Here is an 18,008-nt window from a genome sequence, read left to right as displayed (position 1 = left end):
GTTGTCTCAGCCTAAAGCAGAATTTTTCATCGTTTGTGAGAATGCGGAGGGGCAGGCCTTAAACCTATAAGTAGCAACAAAAATCTAGAAGCCGCAGCGAGTTTCTAGACCCGTCTGTTATGTTGTATATTCTGTGAACTCTTGTTCTCCAGTCGTTGGCCTACAACTCCCAGCATTCGGTTGTGACTGCTGTAACGGTTGTTGCTGATTTTATGCAGCAGTGGATTGTGAAATGGCTAATTTCCCCCATTCCCATAGGTTTGTAGTGCAAATAGCTCTTTGTTTCCCTCACACAATTGTGCAATTAGCCAGCTCCTGGGCCTCGGGCCATGGCACCCCTTCCACCAACTTCTTTTTAAGGGGATCATTGATGAATCAGTTTCGGGAGAGGGATAAGTCATGGAGGCAGAAAAGTTTGTGTTCATCTCTGAACTGCTGCTCACGTCGCAGCTTAATATGGTGGCTGCGTGGGGTCCTTTAAACGGGCGTCTAGCTGTGGCCACCAACCACGTCCGCCTGAGCTCTGATGTCTGTTACTTTACCATAAAGCAATGTGATTGTGGCCATGTCCTATGTGCAAGGTGTCTACCAGGCCCCCTCCATGGCGCCTGCACAGTAGATGCAGGTTGAAGACTCACTTCCTGCCAATGTAACGGCACCTGCGCAGCATAAGTTGGGGCAGGGGCTGGCTATCCTTGGAGCTTCCACGGAATTGAATAAAACTTGCTGGGAGTTGTAGTTTCACAACAGCTGGAGGTTGCTGTTCCCTGGGTTTGGGGGGGAGGAGATGGGGGTTTGGGGGTCTGCTGACCACTGGGACCCTCAACTATCACAAGAATGTGGTGCTGGAGTGGGTGTCAGTCACGCAGGATAGTCGAGCGCTCGTGAACTGCTTCTCTTCCACCAGTCCTATATAGCTCGGCAGCGAGCATGCATGACCACTGCTGGTGGTTGGTCGGGGTCTGACCTATGGGACCCCCACCAATCATGCCTAGCCGATAACTTCATATAGTGAGAGAACGCCTTAAAGGGCTTCTGTCAGCCCACTAAACCGTGTGTTTTTTTTTTTTTTTGTTTTTTTTTTGTTAATCCCTATACTGCGAGTTCCCTATACATAAGCTAAATATTCATTTTGGTTCAGTAGAAGTTGATAAAAAGCTATTTTTATAATGTGTAAATTACCTTGCTACCAGCAAGTAGGGCGGTTACTTGCTGGTAGCAGCCGCATCCTCCGATCCTAATGACGCCCCCTCCGCAGTGTGATTGACAGGGCCAGGGAACGGGATCGTCCTCTGCTGGCTCTGTTTGAATTCCAAATATCGCGCCTGCGCCCTACCTGTCTTTTAATTGGCGCAGGCGCACTGAGAGGCGGCCGCTCCATCCTCAATGCGCCTGAGCCGGGTGTAGATGAGACGTCATCGGCGCAGGCGCATTGAGGATGGAGCAACCGCCTCAGTGCGCCTGCGCCGATTAGAGACAGGTACGGCGCAGGCGCGTTTTTTGGAATTCAAACAGGGCCAGCAGAGAACTATTCCGTTCCCGGTCAATCGCACTGCGGAGGGGGCGTCATTAGGATCGGAGGATGCGGCTGCTACCAGCAAGTAGCCGCCCTACTTGCTGGTAAGCAAGGTAATTTACACATTATAAAAATAGCTTTTTATCAAATTCTACTGAACCAAAATGAATATTTAGCTTATGTATAGGGAGCTCGCAGTATAGGGATTATTAACCAAAAAAAAAAACACTGTTTAGTGGGCTGACAGAAGCCCTTTAAGAAGCTGGCTTAAAGGGAAGATCAGTGAGCCCGCTGCTTCATCGTCCTCCTCCTGTGCAGGGTAAAACTGAAGGGCTCCGTGCCGCCAACGGCAGGTCCACAATATACAGGCAGTGGCTGTGACTTTAATGGGTCCACGATCTGCAAGATGGGGCCAAAGATGGGACCCATCCAGTCTTGAGCAGAGGCACGTATCGGAAGCCCACTGAAACGCTACACTTCTGTGGGCTTTCAGGTCGGTGCTGTATCTTGCGGACCCATTAAAGTCAATGGGTCCGTGTCTGCCGCAGCTATTTGAGGTCCCCAGCACGGAGCCCTTACGTTTGTGTGCAGGGGCCCTTAGGAGGAGCTGTCTGTAGCCTGTACAACCTCTTGCTCTGAGTGATGTGGGTATTGGGTACAGGATAAAATTGGGCCGCACTTCCTCCCGGTTACTCCCTGCAGTGATGTCCAGTCTAACCCCCCCCCCCCCCCCCCCCTCTTTTTTTCCAGTACCGTTTGTTGACTGCACTGCTCGGAAACACGGTAAATTTGATGTTGGCGATCCCCGCTTCCTGGTGCTCACCGATGGCAGCTTGATTGCAAAACGGCACGTAAAGCTCCATGACGCCACCAAGTTTCATGTCAATACATGGGACGCCCGGGGGACGAAATATTCCACGGCGGTCACTATAAAACGACTGCATCGGCCTAAAGAGGTAAAGTTGAGTGAGACCGCGTGGACCGCGCGCGCCCGTCTGCTGCGTCTGTAAATGTCTAATTTTCCCCTGTTTTGTAGAAGTCTCATCGCAAAGGAAAGCTCCCCGTGCTGACTTTTCCTGAGAAACAGGGCGGCCTGAAGAGAAGGAAGAGGGACTGGGTCATCCCACCCATCCACGTGTCCGAGAACGATAGGGGCCCTTTTCCTAAAAAACTTGTACAGGTAAGAAGGATGCAGTGTATGCGGCCTCATCAGCCGTGTCCACCACCGCTGCCCCTGTACTCTACAAGGTTTATGATCTTTAGAATTTTTTGGACAAAACAAAAACGTACTGCCAAGATTTAGGACTTATTTTTAACTGACTCTGGGATACGGTCTGTATTATCCAGAATTGCAGTCGCTATTCCCAAGTCTGTCAATGGAGTCAGTCAGCAAGCATGCCCCTTCTATAATGCACGGGAAACCCCAGGACCTTGTTAACCAGACTCTTGCAGTGTTGTAGTTTGCGGTTCCTGCCTCAGGGGGGGAGCTGTTTACTGGAAAAGGGCCATCTCTAGTGTGCAGGTAGCCAAAGTGCTGCAGACATACAGACAAGAACGCTGGTGGAGATCTGCTCACCGTAGAATTGTGAATGCAGCTTTGGAGTATCCTAAAGACTAACTCGGAATACTATGTACACTGACTCCAGAGCTGCACTCACTGTTCTGTTGGTGGAGTATAATACAGGATGTAACTCAGGATCAGTACAGGATAAGTAATGTATGTACACAGTGACTGCACCAGCAGAATAGTGAGTGCAGCTCTGGAGTATAATACAGGATGTAACTCAGGATCAGTACAGGATAAGTAATGTATGTACACAGTGACTGCACCAGCAGAATAGTGAGTGCAGCTCTGGAGTATAATACAGGATGTAATTCAGGATCAGTACAGGATAAGTAATGTATGTACTCAGTGACTGCACCAGCAGAATAGTGAGTGCAGCTCTGGAGTATAATACAGGATGTAATTCAGGATCAGTACAGGATAAGTAATGTATGTACTCAGTGACTGCACCAGCAGAATAGTGAGTGCAGCTCTGCAGTATAATACAGGATGTAACTCAGGATCAGTACAGGATAAGTAATGTATGTACTCAGTGACTGCACCAGCAGAATAGTGAGTGCAGCTCTGGAGTATAATGCAGGATGTAACTCAGGATCAGTACAGGACAAGTAATGTGTTTATAAAAGAACTGAGTTTTATTATATTTTTTTCACTTCCAGATTAAATCCAACAAGCAGACAAGTATTTTCTACAGCATCACGGGGCAGGGCGCAGATACCCCTCCAGAGGGAGTGTTCAGTATTGAGAAGGCGACTGGCTGGATGTTGGTGAACAGACCTTTGGACCGTGAAAAACTTGCAACGTACACTGTAAGTATCTGGTTGTGGTGATGGATGCCTGGGTCTCTACCTGTGCTTGCTTTAAACGGAACAGCCGGCGTGATGTCTGCTGATCCCGGCCATACATGTCACACAGGAGAAACTTCTGGTGGACCTTAGCTGAATGCCAAGTGTCATTGAACCAATGTATGCTATAAATACCAGGGAGCGGCTGGTGGTCTGGGGGGCGGGTGGTCGGCCCTGGTAATGGGGGGGGGGGGGGGGGGGGCGGCTGGTGGCCCTGGTAATGGGGGGTGCGGCTGGTGGCCCTGGGGGGGGGGGGGGGCTGGTGGCCCTGGTAATGGGTGGTCCTGGGGGATGGCTGGTGGCCCTGGTAATGGGTGGTCCGGGAACGCAAAGGGGAGCCTATTAACATTAGGCAGATCTAATATGCTTGGAGACGGGTGGCGGTTTCTCCCCTGTTGAAATAAACATGCATCCTCAGCCGTCAGGAGGTTTTTAACCAGCTTGATTTGACCGCAGCTCCAGTCTCATGCAGTATCTGGGAGCGGCCAGTCCGTGGAGGAGCCCATGGAAATCATCATCAATGTTCTGGATCAGAACGATAACCGACCTAAGTTCACAGAAGAAGTGTTTAGAGGTTCGGTGCGAGAAGGAGTTCCCCCAGGTAAGGCTTCACAGTCCGCTCACTTGTATCTTCCATGCGGTCAGGGGTGCCAACCATCCAGAAATTTTTGGACAGTCCAAGAATGGGCACTTTATTTTTTGGGTGGGAGTAGGGAGAGTTGCTGTTCAAATGTACTCTGTACAAATTGTTGGCCTCCCTGGGTGCAGTTCCATATGTCTCATCGGCTGCAATGCATCTTCACTTAGGAACGCCCTTCATGAACGTAACCGCGACTGATGACGATGACCCTGAAACGGAAAACGCTATTCTTGCCTATTCCATTCTAAAGCAGGAGCCTGAAGATCCGGCGGCCGGGCTCTTCACCATCAATAGCGTGACCGGCGTTATCAGTGTGATTGGGACGGGGCTGGACAGGGAGGTAGGGTCCTTCTGCATGGACTACGTGTGCAATGACTGATATGTCCGATGATTAACCCTGGATTCTGTGTCTACAGAGGATACCAGAATATGTACTGACTGTACAGGCTGCGGACATGGAGGGGAACGGGCTGGCCTGCACTGCCAAAGCAATTATCCAAATCGGGGACGCCAACGATAACCCCCCTGTTTTCGATCCTGTGAAGGTAAAGAAACCCTGTTGTCTCGTTTATACATTGGATCTAAAATATATCAATCCCTTTGTGACCAAACGGGATATGAGCTTCTTATATTTCATAATGGATTCTTCAGCATTAAAGGGGTCCTCTCACTTCAGCAAATGGAATTTATCATGTAGAAAAAGGTAATACAAGGCGCTTATTAATGTATTGTGATTCTCCACATTGCTTCCTTTGCTGGCTGGATTCATTTTTACATGGCTTGTTCCAGGGGTTGCGACCACCCTGCAGTCTAGCAGCGGTGGTCGTACTTGCACACTGCAGGAAAAAAAGTGCTGGCCTCTCTGGGACTACGGGAGCGCACGCAGGCCAGTGCTTTTTCCTATAGTGTGCAAGCACGGCCACTGCTGCTGAATTGGATGTGACCAGTGTAATGTGAAGGAAAAATGAATCGATCCAGCAAAGGAGGCAATATGGAGAATCGCAATACATTAGTAAGGGCCTTGTAGTAACTTTCTGTACAGGATAAATGCCATTTGCAGAAGAGAGGACCCTTTTACTGAGTATTGGGTTTATGCATGCTCAGATTTAGGCCTCATGCGCACGGCCGTTTTGTGTCCGCATCCAAGCCGCCTTGAGGCTCCGTTTTAGGGAAACGCCTCTGCACTGCCGTACAAGCTTTATACATGAGTTCTTCACCTGACGCCTCCTTTCACAGTACACGGCTCTCGTGCCAGAAAACGAAGTTGGATTCGAAGTCCAGAGGTTGTTGGTAACAGACGCCGATGAGATGAATTCTCCCGCATGGCGTGCCGTCTATAAGATAAAGGCGAATGAAGGCGGCTTCTTCTCTATTACCACAGACAAAGATACCAACGAAGGCATCCTGACTACAGCCAAGGTTGGTGCCTGCACCCCCCGCACAGGGGCCGGGAGGTTCTTATGATAAGGGTTCTTGTTTTGAGGAATGTAACCCAAAACAGTGAGTTGTTGGCGTCTTATTTCATCCTCTTGTGTTCCTGGACTGGAAGAAACAGTAGTTGTGCTGTCCGTGTCTTCTGACTCCCACCTGACATCGCAGATGGTGACCTTGCCGTTTGGTAAAAAAAAAAAAAATTTAAGGGAACTATGCAAGTTTGAGTGAGTGCATCGCTGCCGTCACACTGCCCCTAGAGGACACGGCGTGTAACTACTCATGGCGAAGACAAGCGGCCCTTTCACGGAATCCTTAGTGTTTGCTCGTGGGTCAGTGATTGTGTTATGGAAGCAGCTGACTTGTCCTTCAGTACTTCTTCCCTTCCCTCTATTCTGCATTCAGGAACCTCTTTAGTTTGTGTGAAGTTGCAATAACATGTGCCTATGTAGTTGCGTGATGGAACTTCTAGGGCGCTGTAGACTAAGAATGCTTTGTAGTACAGAGGAGCCGTCGCCTCTCCCGACATGTCGCTCTGTAACTAGTTGCATTCCCCTTAGAGCAACAGCAAAACGGGGTCATAAAGAACAGACGCTCCAGAATTACTACGTTATTCCTGCTAGAAGTCATGAATAAATTCCTAGCAGTTTCCAATTAATGTCCAGTTAAGGGGGGTGCGCCTGCCCAGTCTGACACTGGCAGCACTGATTGGATGGTGTCACTGTCCAGGCCCCCCCCCCCCCCCCCTAACTGGTAACACCCAGCAGGGCCTTTATTGCAGACTGCTGGCAATTCATTTGTAACTTCTAGTAGGAATAATGGAGGAATGGCACAACATAAGATTAAAATCTCCAGATTTTACATGGGGAATGCAATTAGTTACTAAAACAGATGTGTTGGTAAAGGTGACGGCAGCTCTTTAATACTGGCCTGAATAGGGAAAGGGCCAAAATGAGGCTGGGAAATTAAAGTTCAAGTGTGCAAAACAGAGAATGTGGTGCTTTGGTGGTCCCATCAAAGAAGCATACTGGGAAACAGAGTATTCAAGTCGAGCAGCGCATAGGGATAAGTGTGTGGTTTTTTTTTTTTTTTGGTTTTTTTTTTCAATGAACAGTAAAATGAGGTTAGTAGTCGAATTTGAAAGCAAAAGCGCTAACGTTCTTCTCGGTCACGTATCATTTTACATGCAGCAGTAGAAGTTTCTGCAACCGATTGCTACAGGCTCGCTATTCCCTGTGCTACATCTTTATGACATCCCTTATCTTCTGTAAGAGCAGGTGTAAGGGTTAGGCCAGTCTGAGTGATCGTCCCTCTCCTCCATACATGACCACTTCTCCCACTGACTGGTTGGGCCAACAAGTTTACTTACAGCAGACAAATGGTTTTGTAAGAAAGTCGAGTCTTTTTGCGTAGGTTCAAGTGCAGTGCCCCAGAGGACAGCTGCAAAGGGTTAACATTTGCTATGAAGGGCTTACACTGCCGTGTAATGCAATTCCAAGGGCTGAAATGGAAAAAGTTGTTTAGTTGTTGTGCCCTAATCGGGAAGCTGGCTGCTCGGCCCCTGCTGAGGGAAGAGCTGTGGGGTCTGCATCAGCCATAGTCTGGCCTAAGCAGCAAAGGTTTAAGGAGCTGCATGAGTCTTGGTACTAGAGGTTTTCCATGCAGAGGACAAGTTGGAGAAGGAAGCAAAGACCCTATGGGCCTGTGATGGCTAACCTCCGGTGCTCCAGCTGTGGTAAAACTATGACTCCCAAGAGGAACACTTAGCTGTTCTCAGAACTCTATATAGAAATTAATGGAGCATGCTGGGAGTTGTAGTTTCACCACAGCTAAAGTGCTGCAGGTCAGCTATCATTGCTCTATGCCAGTGATGGGCAAACTGCGGCTCTCCAGCTGTTGCAAATCACTGCTCTAGGCTGTTCTGGACCACCGAGGATTGTGCATGAAAGGTAATCTGCACGTGGGGACGGTATATTGCTTTGGCGCCCACCTTGAGGAGTTACACCTGTCTGGTTTTAATAGTGGGACTAAACCTCATTGGAGAGACTGAACTTGTCCTCAGTGTTTGCCAAGGATACCTCGGTAAAGTTTGTATGACCTGGCACCTTGCACTGACCACCTGATGACACAAACACCTGTCACCATTACCTGCATCACCTGGGAGTACTGCCTTGCACCCATCTACCTAACGCCAAGGGCACCCCACCTATCGGGCAAGCATCCCTATACCAGGGTGTACCCTGACTGAAGAAGGTGCGCTCTCCTTTCACTGTATGACCCCAGGGAGCGCAAGACGTACAATTGCTACTGTGATCATGGCTACTACTCCTCCACTCGGTTACTTTGTAAGGTTATGGGCAATGAAGTGAAGGATCAATGGACCCAGGTAGAGGTCAGCGGCTGCTTCTTGCCATGGGCAGGTTCTTCTAACCCCTTGTCCTTCTCCTCCTGACAGGGTTTGGATTTTGAGACCAGAAAACAGTTTGTGCTGCAGATCACGGTGGAGAATGAAGAACGTTTTGCGGTCCCTCTGCTAACCTCAACCGCCACAGTGACTGTGAATGTGGAAGACGTGAACGAGGCCCCATTCTTCATCCCACAAGTCACTGTGGTGGATGTGTCAGAGGACTTGCCACGTGAGCAGAAGATCACGGCCCTGGTGGCCCAGGATCCTGACAAGCAGCAGAACCAAAAGCTCAGGTAGGTCATGCTGGATTTCAGCTGCAGGCATGGACCACAAATCTTTCGATCCTTGACAACCTGGAGCAGAAGAACCTGAGGCTCTGTAGTCGGTATTGATACTTCTCAATGTATAAGGAGTCTCATTCTGCAGGAGGGTTTATGTTCAGTGGTATTGATGGTGTCTGAACCCATATTGTTCTGTCTTGTAATTCAGGTACAGGATTGGTAATGACCCTGCTCGGTGGGTCACCATAAATGAGGAAACCGGCATCGTCACTGGAAATGGCAATTTGGATCGGGAGTCTGAATTTGTGAAGAACAACAACTACACCATCATTGTGATGGTGATAGATGATGGTGAGTGGTAATTGTGTTGCACTGTACATAACTTTACGTTGGTCTCTTCTGCCAGTGGAGTTGACGCGGTGCCGACAGTTTGGCCGTTCCCCACATTGGGTTGTAATGCTGGCGTGCTGTAGTTGGGGTTTAGGATATGCCATGTTATATAGACTTAATATACAGTAAATGTCTGTCTTTCCAGGAATTCCATTTGCTACCGGCACCGGTACGCTCGTTCTACAAGTGCTTGACGTCAATGATAACGGTCCTGTCCCCAACCCTCGTGCTTTCACAATCTGCAGCCGGAACCCCGAGCCATTTGAGTTCATGGTTACTGACGCTGACCTTCCGCCGAACACCCACCCTTTTGAAGTAGAGCTCACTCATGGTTCTGATGTGGCCTGGACAGCGGAGATGAAAGGAACAAGTAAGTGGATGGAAGTCCTGGTGTATCAATGCTTTCACATGACCGTCATGCAGAGTCCTCAGTGTCCACGTTTGGCCTGCAGCATCAAGACTCTTTAGGCTTGAACTGAACTTGGCTGCCTGGAAAGCGGTCATACTGAGCATGATCTGTTTTTCTGATCTATTGATTTGTATGGGTTCTGAGAAACGTGCCTTAACTTTTGGGATATTTTCTGTCCCCAGATTACATGTTTGTTCAACCCAAAGAAGAGCTGAAGGCCTGGAGACTACAATCTGTACGTTCGCTTGTATGATGCCCAGAGGCGAGCCCAGGTCACGGTCCTCAACGCTACAGTGTGTAACTGTGAAGGCATTGCAGTCTCCTGTCGAGAGAAGGTTGTTGCTGGTTTCGATCTGCCCATTATCCTGGTCATACTGGGAGCAGTTCTGGCACTTCTAAGTAAGCAATTTGCATTACACCTTTTACCCCCTTCCCCCACTCTTCCACATCTTCAATGTCTTGATACCACATTGGTTCTTAGGTGCCAAATACAGCTGAAATGTCCAACAAAATGTTAGATGTTCGAGAAACTGTATATTCACTCATGTTTAGATAAAGAACCTTCAGACTCTGACATGTGCAGTGATCTAGTGGATTACTGCAAGGGTTAATTTCATTGCTGCAGAGTTAAATGGCATTTAATGCTAAAGTCTCTGTATGCATTCTGCATGGTCTTGGTTAGGATGTTGTGGAGACTGGCTGGTCTGGCCTCATCTGTTGAATTGGAGGGTCTTTGCTGAGCAAAGCTAGAGGCAACGTGCACGTGGGAGGTCCTGCTAGCTAGGCCCAAAATTAAGCCTGATACAGGAAAACGCCATTCCTGAGTAGTGTTTTGAGCGAACTTGTGTTTTAAGTTTGGCGTCTAAAGTTCAGGTTATCGAAGAATCGCGTTATGGATTCTGCTACCACGGACCATAACGGAATTTAGAATCCATAACGCAATTCTTCGATAACCTGAAGTTTAGGCGCCGAACTTATCGAAGAATTGCGTTATGGATTCTAAATTCCGTTATGGTCCGTGGTAGTGGAATCCATAACGCGATTCTTTGATAACCCGATGCCGAACTTGAAACACAAGTTCGCGCAACACTGTTCCTGAGACCTAAAGCAGCCCGAAAACTAAACTAATCCAATAATTTATATAATATAGTGGCTCACCCTCCCTTAAACTATGGTAGAGGTGCTCCTGTTTTTTTTGGTGACTCACCCCGTCACTGGAAAAGCAATATAAATATTTTTGAAAAGTAAAAACAGGCACTCACCATCTATATAGTAAGTTCAAAATTAAAATACATTTATTTAAAACATGCTTAAAAAAAATAAGGTTTAAAACGAGCCTGGTCGATTAGGCAAATAGAAGAAATTCATGAATGACCCCTGAAAAAAATAAATGCAGCTATATTCTGTGGTATACTTCTGAGATAGTCACGGGTTGTAACAGTGTATTAGTTAATTCTTCCTTAGTACGATTGGTGATCAGCTATTAGATTTAAGTTAATATTAGCTTAGTATATACTCTACATTCAATAAACAATGAATAATGGACTGATATAGCCTCTATGAATAAAAAAATTAAAATAAATGAATAGTAATAACACACTTCGTAGGTAATGAGAATGAATTTTGCAGGTATTCAAAGTCTTGATAAAAAAAAACTGAAGTTATCTTGAATATTCAAAGTTTCAAAAATAGTGGTTATAGCAGAAATCCTTATCCTCTTGTGTTTCATCAATTTGAGATGGGTGAATACATGTCCTTGTGTTAAAGGGAACCTGTCACCAGTTTTATGGTGTCCTAACTAAGGGCAACATAAATAAGTGATTCTCTTAGCAAAATGCTGGGTCACTTTTTTGGACCTTTTCAAAATGTCTAGGTGGCTTAATCCCTATCTCTAATTTCTCTCCAACAGTCCTTATCCTGCTGCTATTGCTATTCTTGAAGAGGAAGAAGGTGGTCAAAGAACCGTTGCTGCTTCCGGAGGATGAGACCAGAGACAATATCTTCTATTATGGAGAAGAGGGAGGAGGAGAGGAAGATCAGGTGAGTCTTGCTGTGAGCAGAGTGCAGCAACACATGGGCCCTTTCATCGTATCTGTGCTCAACCCTTCGTCGGAGATAAATAAAGTGTTTCCATATATTTTAGGATTATGACCTGAGTCAGCTCCACCGTGGACTAGATGCCCGACCTGACGTTATGAGGAACGATGTGGTCCCCTCCTTTATGCCTGCACCCATGTACAAACCCATACCATCAAACCCTGATGAAATTGGGAACTTCATAGAGGAGGTAAGTCACGACGGATGGAAGGTTTGAGTAGGTAACACGTGAAGGGTTCTATCCATTACAATGGAGATGTCAGGGCTACTTTCTTAGGGTTAATTTGTGTAGATGTCTATTTCCTGTGAGTGGACATTAGTGAGCTTCCACAGCCGCTTATAACGGGAAGCTGCTTAATGGATTCTCCAGCTCATTAAAAGCAGAAATTGCCTTAAAACAAGCTGATGGAACATTCCCGGCCTAATGTTCTGGAGGACTTTTCGCTTCTATTTTTACAATTTGCTACTAAATCTGCTGGAGTGGTACATACTTAACGTGAGACCCATTTTATTTTTTTTTTCCACCCCTTTTTTTCTTTATAGAACCTCCATGCGGCTGATAGTGACCCCACTGCTCCTCCATACGACTCCCTCCTTGTGTTTGACTATGAAGGTAGCGGATCCGAAGCTGCTTCTCTTAGTTCCATAAACTCTTCCAGCTCGGATGCTGACCAGGATTATGACCAACTCAACGAATGGGGTCCTCGCTTCCGGAAATTAGCAGATATGTACGGTGGTGACGAAGACTAGTTTGTTGGAGAAGAGTATGACAGTCAGATATGGTGTCCAAACTAGAACTTCTACCACATCGCCTTAAACACTGGTCCATAACTTTATTTTTTAAGCCTGAGCTGAAGAGGCTCCATCTTGTATTGTACCTTTTGAACCACTACATGCATGTTTTTTTATTTTTTGTTACCCCTGGCTCTTGTGCTTTACATCTGTGCTATGAAACCAAAAATTTTCCATCGGTCAGTCAGGCTGCAATGCTTAAGAATGGGGGAAATAACCAAAAGCCGTTGCCTGAAGAGGTGCTCATGATGCCTTCAAGATGTGTCTCAGCCGTGCCTTCCTTTAGACACCTTGGATGATGCTGTATTTCATCGTTGCCTTGTTTTTTAGAGTTTTGTCTATCACCCAATAGCACCATTAAGACTTTTAGCCCATCTACATCACATTGACAATTGCCTTTCTTCTGGATTTTGGCCACACAAGAATGGAAGATGCTTTACACTGGAACAATGCGTGAACTACAAAGACTCCCCACCTGTGCACTGGTCTAGTGATGGCCATACAAACCCGTTGTCATGTGGCTGTGACTCATTGGATAATGAGGTCACGGCAATACTTTTTTTTTTTTTTTTGCCAGAGACCCCTTTAATTCATTTAGTTTCCCAAACTCTTATCTTGGTAGGGTGGATCTGATTTTCCTTTCTTATTTTTGTACTTTTCAGTTTTTTAAGCTCTACCTTTTTTTTTTTTTTTTTTTTTTTTATTATTCACAATTTGGGTTATTGCAGCAGGTTTTTATATTGATTAATTTTGTGTACTATTTATAAGAATAAATTGTTTTTCTAACTTGTGTTAAACTTGCAAGAGAAAAATTTGATGTAAAATACCCAAATACATTTTATTAAAGGTTTGTGTCGTGTGGGGTTTTTAATAATTTTTTTTATTTAATATACTAATGCATAGAGCCGTGCGTTAAATGGGGATAAAAGAGGAATGTAATTCAATATTTTTTAAGGATTCTGGTCATGTTCGCAGAAGCAAAAAAAACTACCTGTTCTCAAAGGGGTCGTCTGCTTTTTTACTATTGATGACCTAGCCTCAGGATAGGCCCTCAATATCGGATAACCAGCGGTCGGACACCGGCATCCTTGCTGTTCTGCTCATACGAGCGCTGCCTTCTCTGCTTGGTTTACCTGCTCGCTGCAGCAGTTGTGATCAGTGTGATTGCAAGTCTGGCGTCCCCATTCACTTCTATGCGACGGATCCGTCTGTTCAAGTGAATTCTACAGAGCCGTCCATAGAAGTGAATGGAGACGCCATACTTGTAATTACACTGCTCACCTGCTGGGTAAATGGCGCAGAGAAGGCAGCGCTTGTACGAGAGTGGCCTTCCCTTCAAACAGCTGGGGTGCTGGTGGTTGGACCCTCAGTGACCTAATATTCATGACCTATCCTCAAAATGAGTCATCAATAGTAAAAAGCGGTCAACCCCTCTTCAAGGGGTTCTCTAATTACTGTGGCTTTTAACTCTTTCAGGACAGGTCCATTTTTCACCTTTCTGCCCAGGCCATTTTTAGCAAATCTGACATGTGTCACTTTGTAGTAATAACTTTAAAATGCTTTTACTTATCCAGGCCATTCTGATATTATTTTCTTGTCCCATATTGTACTTCATGACAGTGGTAAAATGGAGTTAAAAAATTTCACTTTTTGTAAAGAAAAAAAAATCAATTTACAAAAAAAATTGAAAAACTTGCAAATGGCAATTTCTCTACTTTTTATAATAGTAATACCTCTGAAAATAGTTATTACTTTACATTCCCCATATGTCAACTTCTTCATGTTTGGATCATTTTGAAAGTGCCATTGTTATTTTTTGGGCATGTCGGAAGGCTTAGAAGCAACTCTTAAAATTTTTTAATGTTTCCAAACCCCAACTTTTTCAGGACCAGTTCAGTTATGAAGTCACTTGCTGGAGCGTACATTAGCAACCACCCATAAATCAACCAATTTTAGAAAGTACACCCCTCAAGCTACTCAAAATGGATTTTACAAACTTTTTTACCTATTTAGGTGCCCCATGGGAATTAAATTTCATAATTTAACTTATTTTTTTATGCGACACATGAAGGGTTAACAGCCAAAAAGAACTCAATCTATTACCCCCAAATCTGGAGTTTACAGTAACACCCTATGTGTGCTCAAAAACTGATGTAGGGGCGCATGGCAGGGCTCTAGAGTCAAACAGCTAAATATGGATTTAGCTGACCTGAATTGGCAGACCTATGTTTTAGGTGACATGTTGCATTAAATTTCCTGAGGTCCCCAGAAATTAAAAACCCCCAAGAAGTGACCCCATTTTGGAAAGAGCAACCCCCATATGAACATTTTAAGTGGTGGAAAGGGTACTTTTTACCAAACGGCTGTCTCACAGAAGACAAATACTAGAGAGGATTTCAAAGCACACATTTGTAAAAATTAAATTACTAGCAGACCCTAATTTTTCATTTTCACAATGGGTTAAAGGAGAAAATGCACCCCAGGTTGTTCCCCATGTTCTCCCTTTTTACAAACGCCCCATATGTGCTTGTAGCCTGCTGTATGGGCGCACAGCAGGGCTGTAAAGGCAAAGTGCAAAAACAGGTTTTTGCAGACCTGAATAAACAGACATGGATTTTAGCTGCCATGTCGCATTAAATACATTTCCTGAGGTCCCCAGGAATGGGGGGGAAAAAAAAAACTAAGTGACCCCTTTCTGGAAAGTGCACCCCCGTATGAACATTTTAAGGGGTGGAAAGGGCATAGTTGTCCCACAGAAAAAAAATATATATAGTTGGGGACCTGAATAGGGGGTATGCTGGTATAATAGTTATCCACATAGAGATGGTGACCCTTATCCAGCAGTGGCTGCAGTAACTCCCACACAATCTTCCCACTAACTCCTAGGATGGGGGGGGCATTCTGGGGGTGCTATTCAAGAATTGCTCCCTTCATAAAGGTGGAGTTTGTGGCTGTACCCGGAGCTACTATCACAAAGTTGGCATATTTTTATGCCATACTTTGCTAGGCAGGTACTGGCGGAATCTAATCCTCCCTTTGAATAGTAATGGGGACTCATCTACACTGACAGTTTTATCAGGGATGTACACCTCAGCAAACTAGGTGCTGCAGTGGTCAATGACAGGTCTAATCTTGAACAGTCGGTCAAATGTTGGGTTGTTTTGGGGTGGGCGCTGTGCATTGTCGTGTAGGAATTTTCGAATTGAATCAAATTGATTCCGGGTGCATGGTCTGACTGTAAATTGGAGTCTGGTAGAAAATGTCCAGACTCCAATATTGCCTAATGTTTTTTTTATACAACGCCCATATGCAGCACGAGTCCCCAAAATGTCATAATCTCTGTGGCACTTACTGGGGTCTAGCATATGGCGAAGTAGGGTTCTGGGAAATAAATTGCTGGGCGTATAAATTTGTTTGGGTCGCCATCAAATTTATATAATTTTCTGAGAAAAAGACTTTGAAAGGGACAAAGAGTGGTTTGGGGATCTGGAACAGCTGCAAATGAGATCTAATCTGTGCAGCTTTTCCAGATGTTCTTCTTTTCAGCAGGAAAGAGGTCAAATCACTGTGGTGTGCACCACAAATCCCAGCAAGCAGCACAGAACCTCTGCATGCAGTCACCGGCTAGAATGGCTGCATGCAGGGAAGTTCTGCCTTTTCCTGTGAGTGTTGTTCCAGCCAATAGCAGCCCTGGCAGGGGACCCAAAACACTGGTGTCCTCACCTTGGAGGTGACCAGTGCTGACTTGTTCAGCACCTGCCACCTCCCCGATGCCTCTGACAGATTCCTGCGCTGCGATGTGCTGGTCTCATTGATCTGCTGATTGCAGGGCTGAGGTGCAGCACCATGATGCCCTTACCGGACATGGCTGCCTGCTGCTGTGATTGCTCACCCCCCCCCCCCCCCCCCCAAAAAAAAACCTTCCCCAGAGCCCTGTGGACCTTACGCCATACATGTACGGCGAGTTACATCCGGTTGTGCCGTACATGTACGGTGCTGGGCATTAAGGGCTTAATAGATATTCTCATATGGTATTTGTTTACCTAATATGTATCCTTTCCTTGCTTTTTTTTTCCCCCCCCTCTTCCTAATGTCGACACGCTGGACCAGTTTTGATGAATGAATGATGAATCACTCTGGTCTCTATCCTCTTGCACTTCCTGAATCCATCATGCACTGTACCACTGATAGCCCCCCACCCTCTATAGTTCCATGTACTCCCCAATTACTGATACAACCCTGGACAAAGGGCTGCTGGCCCAGGGTCTGCAGCGTGGTTGTCAGGCAGGGTATCACTGTCTCAATGTTGTCAGGCAAAGTCTCTACACCTAAACCCTGGTAGCAATCAGCAGCCCCACAGGGGCTCTAACTGCTCCCTTTTATATACAGTTTCTTACTGATCCAGAATCTTCTAGGGAAAGGCCAATTTTGCCGTTCACGGCTGTGTGGAATGGGCTTCAGTACAAGTCAATGGGAATGAAGCAATTTCCAGACATTAACTGGCTGACAACTAAACCACACAGTCAAGTTTTCCCCTCCAAAAGTTGGCTCTGCATACTCCCTTTATGACAGCAATGGAAAATTAATAGCTTTGCAGTGTACAGACTGGAAAGTTTCTCCGTATTGGCTGTCTGTGCACGAGCCCTTTCCATAGTACTGTGCAAACAAACAGCATGTAATAAACATATAAAATGCAGTTCAACAATATAAAACAGTAACCCGCATAGATCACAGTGCAAGTTAACCCTGCAATACAAGACAGTTGATAGCTTTGCATTACAGCAATAGGGGAGGGCTGGGGGTTGTAATAGCTACGAACATCTGGACAGGAGCAGCACTGTTTCTGGACAAATGCAGCCATGGTTTTCTAATCCTAAACCCTTTAGTGTTATGTGTGACCACCACAGACGTCAGATTCTCAGCAGATCTCGCCAACTTTACCTGGATCTGTTTCTAAATATCTCAATGCGCTACTTTCCCATATGCTATCCTTATCTGTATAATTTCTTATTTTCTAAAAGGGATTGTCCCATCGTGGACATTGGGGGGCATATTATTAGTGTATACTAGTGGAGGTGAACATTTTACAGACCGAGTGCCTAAACTACAACCCACTTACCGTATTTTTCGCCCTATAAGATGCACCTGGGTTTTTGAGGAGGAAAATAAGAAGAAAAAAAAAAGTAACCAATGGATAAGTGCTGGTCCCACCTCTAGGAACCACGTCTATCAGCTATGGGATGGGGGGGGGGGGGGGAAGAAGATCTCAGCATTATGTCCCCCAATGTCCCAGATGAGACAACCCCTTTAATTAGACCGCATCAGCAGAGTCTACATAGGTGGCTTAGACAGCTACCTGTGTCCAAGGTACATTTCTAAATTTGTTTAGTTTATCCATAGAGGGAACCCAAAGATTAAGGTGGTCCCACAGATGCTCAAGTCTGGGTTATTGGGGGGCCAGGAGAGTACTTGGAAGTTTTGGTCATGCTCTTTCTTCCACCTGTGTGACATGTTGCATTGTCTTGCTGGAAGATCCCAGCTGCCCCAGGGAAGACTATAAGCATCTCTAGGTGTGTGTGATCTGTAAGGATAGATTCATACCCAAATCGGTGGAGAATGCCTTCCACATGGATGAG

At 45.9% G+C, this 18,008-nt stretch overlaps 1 protein-coding gene across 1 annotated transcript in view; it reads left to right on the top strand.

Annotated features, from left to right (window-relative positions):
• Nucleotides 1-13,241, top strand: part of LOC122920759 (EP-cadherin-like) — a 28,180-nt gene extending 14,939 nt beyond the window's left edge. Inside the window, 14 exon segments of the mRNA XM_044270474.1 lie at nucleotides 2,267-2,472; nucleotides 2,553-2,696; nucleotides 3,740-3,889; nucleotides 4,382-4,526; nucleotides 4,733-4,905; nucleotides 4,982-5,110; nucleotides 5,802-5,984; nucleotides 8,452-8,696; nucleotides 8,893-9,035; nucleotides 9,220-9,444; nucleotides 9,661-9,882; nucleotides 11,393-11,523; nucleotides 11,627-11,770; nucleotides 12,124-13,241. Coding sequence (XP_044126409.1) covers nucleotides 2,267-2,472; nucleotides 2,553-2,696; nucleotides 3,740-3,889; nucleotides 4,382-4,526; nucleotides 4,733-4,905; nucleotides 4,982-5,110; nucleotides 5,802-5,984; nucleotides 8,452-8,696; nucleotides 8,893-9,035; nucleotides 9,220-9,444; nucleotides 9,661-9,882; nucleotides 11,393-11,523; nucleotides 11,627-11,770; nucleotides 12,124-12,330 — 2,447 coding nt within the window. The 3' untranslated portion in view covers nucleotides 12,331-13,241.
• The last annotated feature ends 4,767 nt before the right edge of the window (nucleotides 13,242-18,008 follow it).

The sequence above is a fragment of the Bufo gargarizans genome, chromosome 10 (genome assembly GCF_014858855.1).
Source record: "Bufo gargarizans isolate SCDJY-AF-19 chromosome 10, ASM1485885v1, whole genome shotgun sequence".
NCBI lineage: Eukaryota > Metazoa > Chordata > Amphibia > Anura > Bufonidae > Bufo > Bufo gargarizans.
This window is presented reverse-complemented; position numbering and strand designations above follow the sequence as displayed.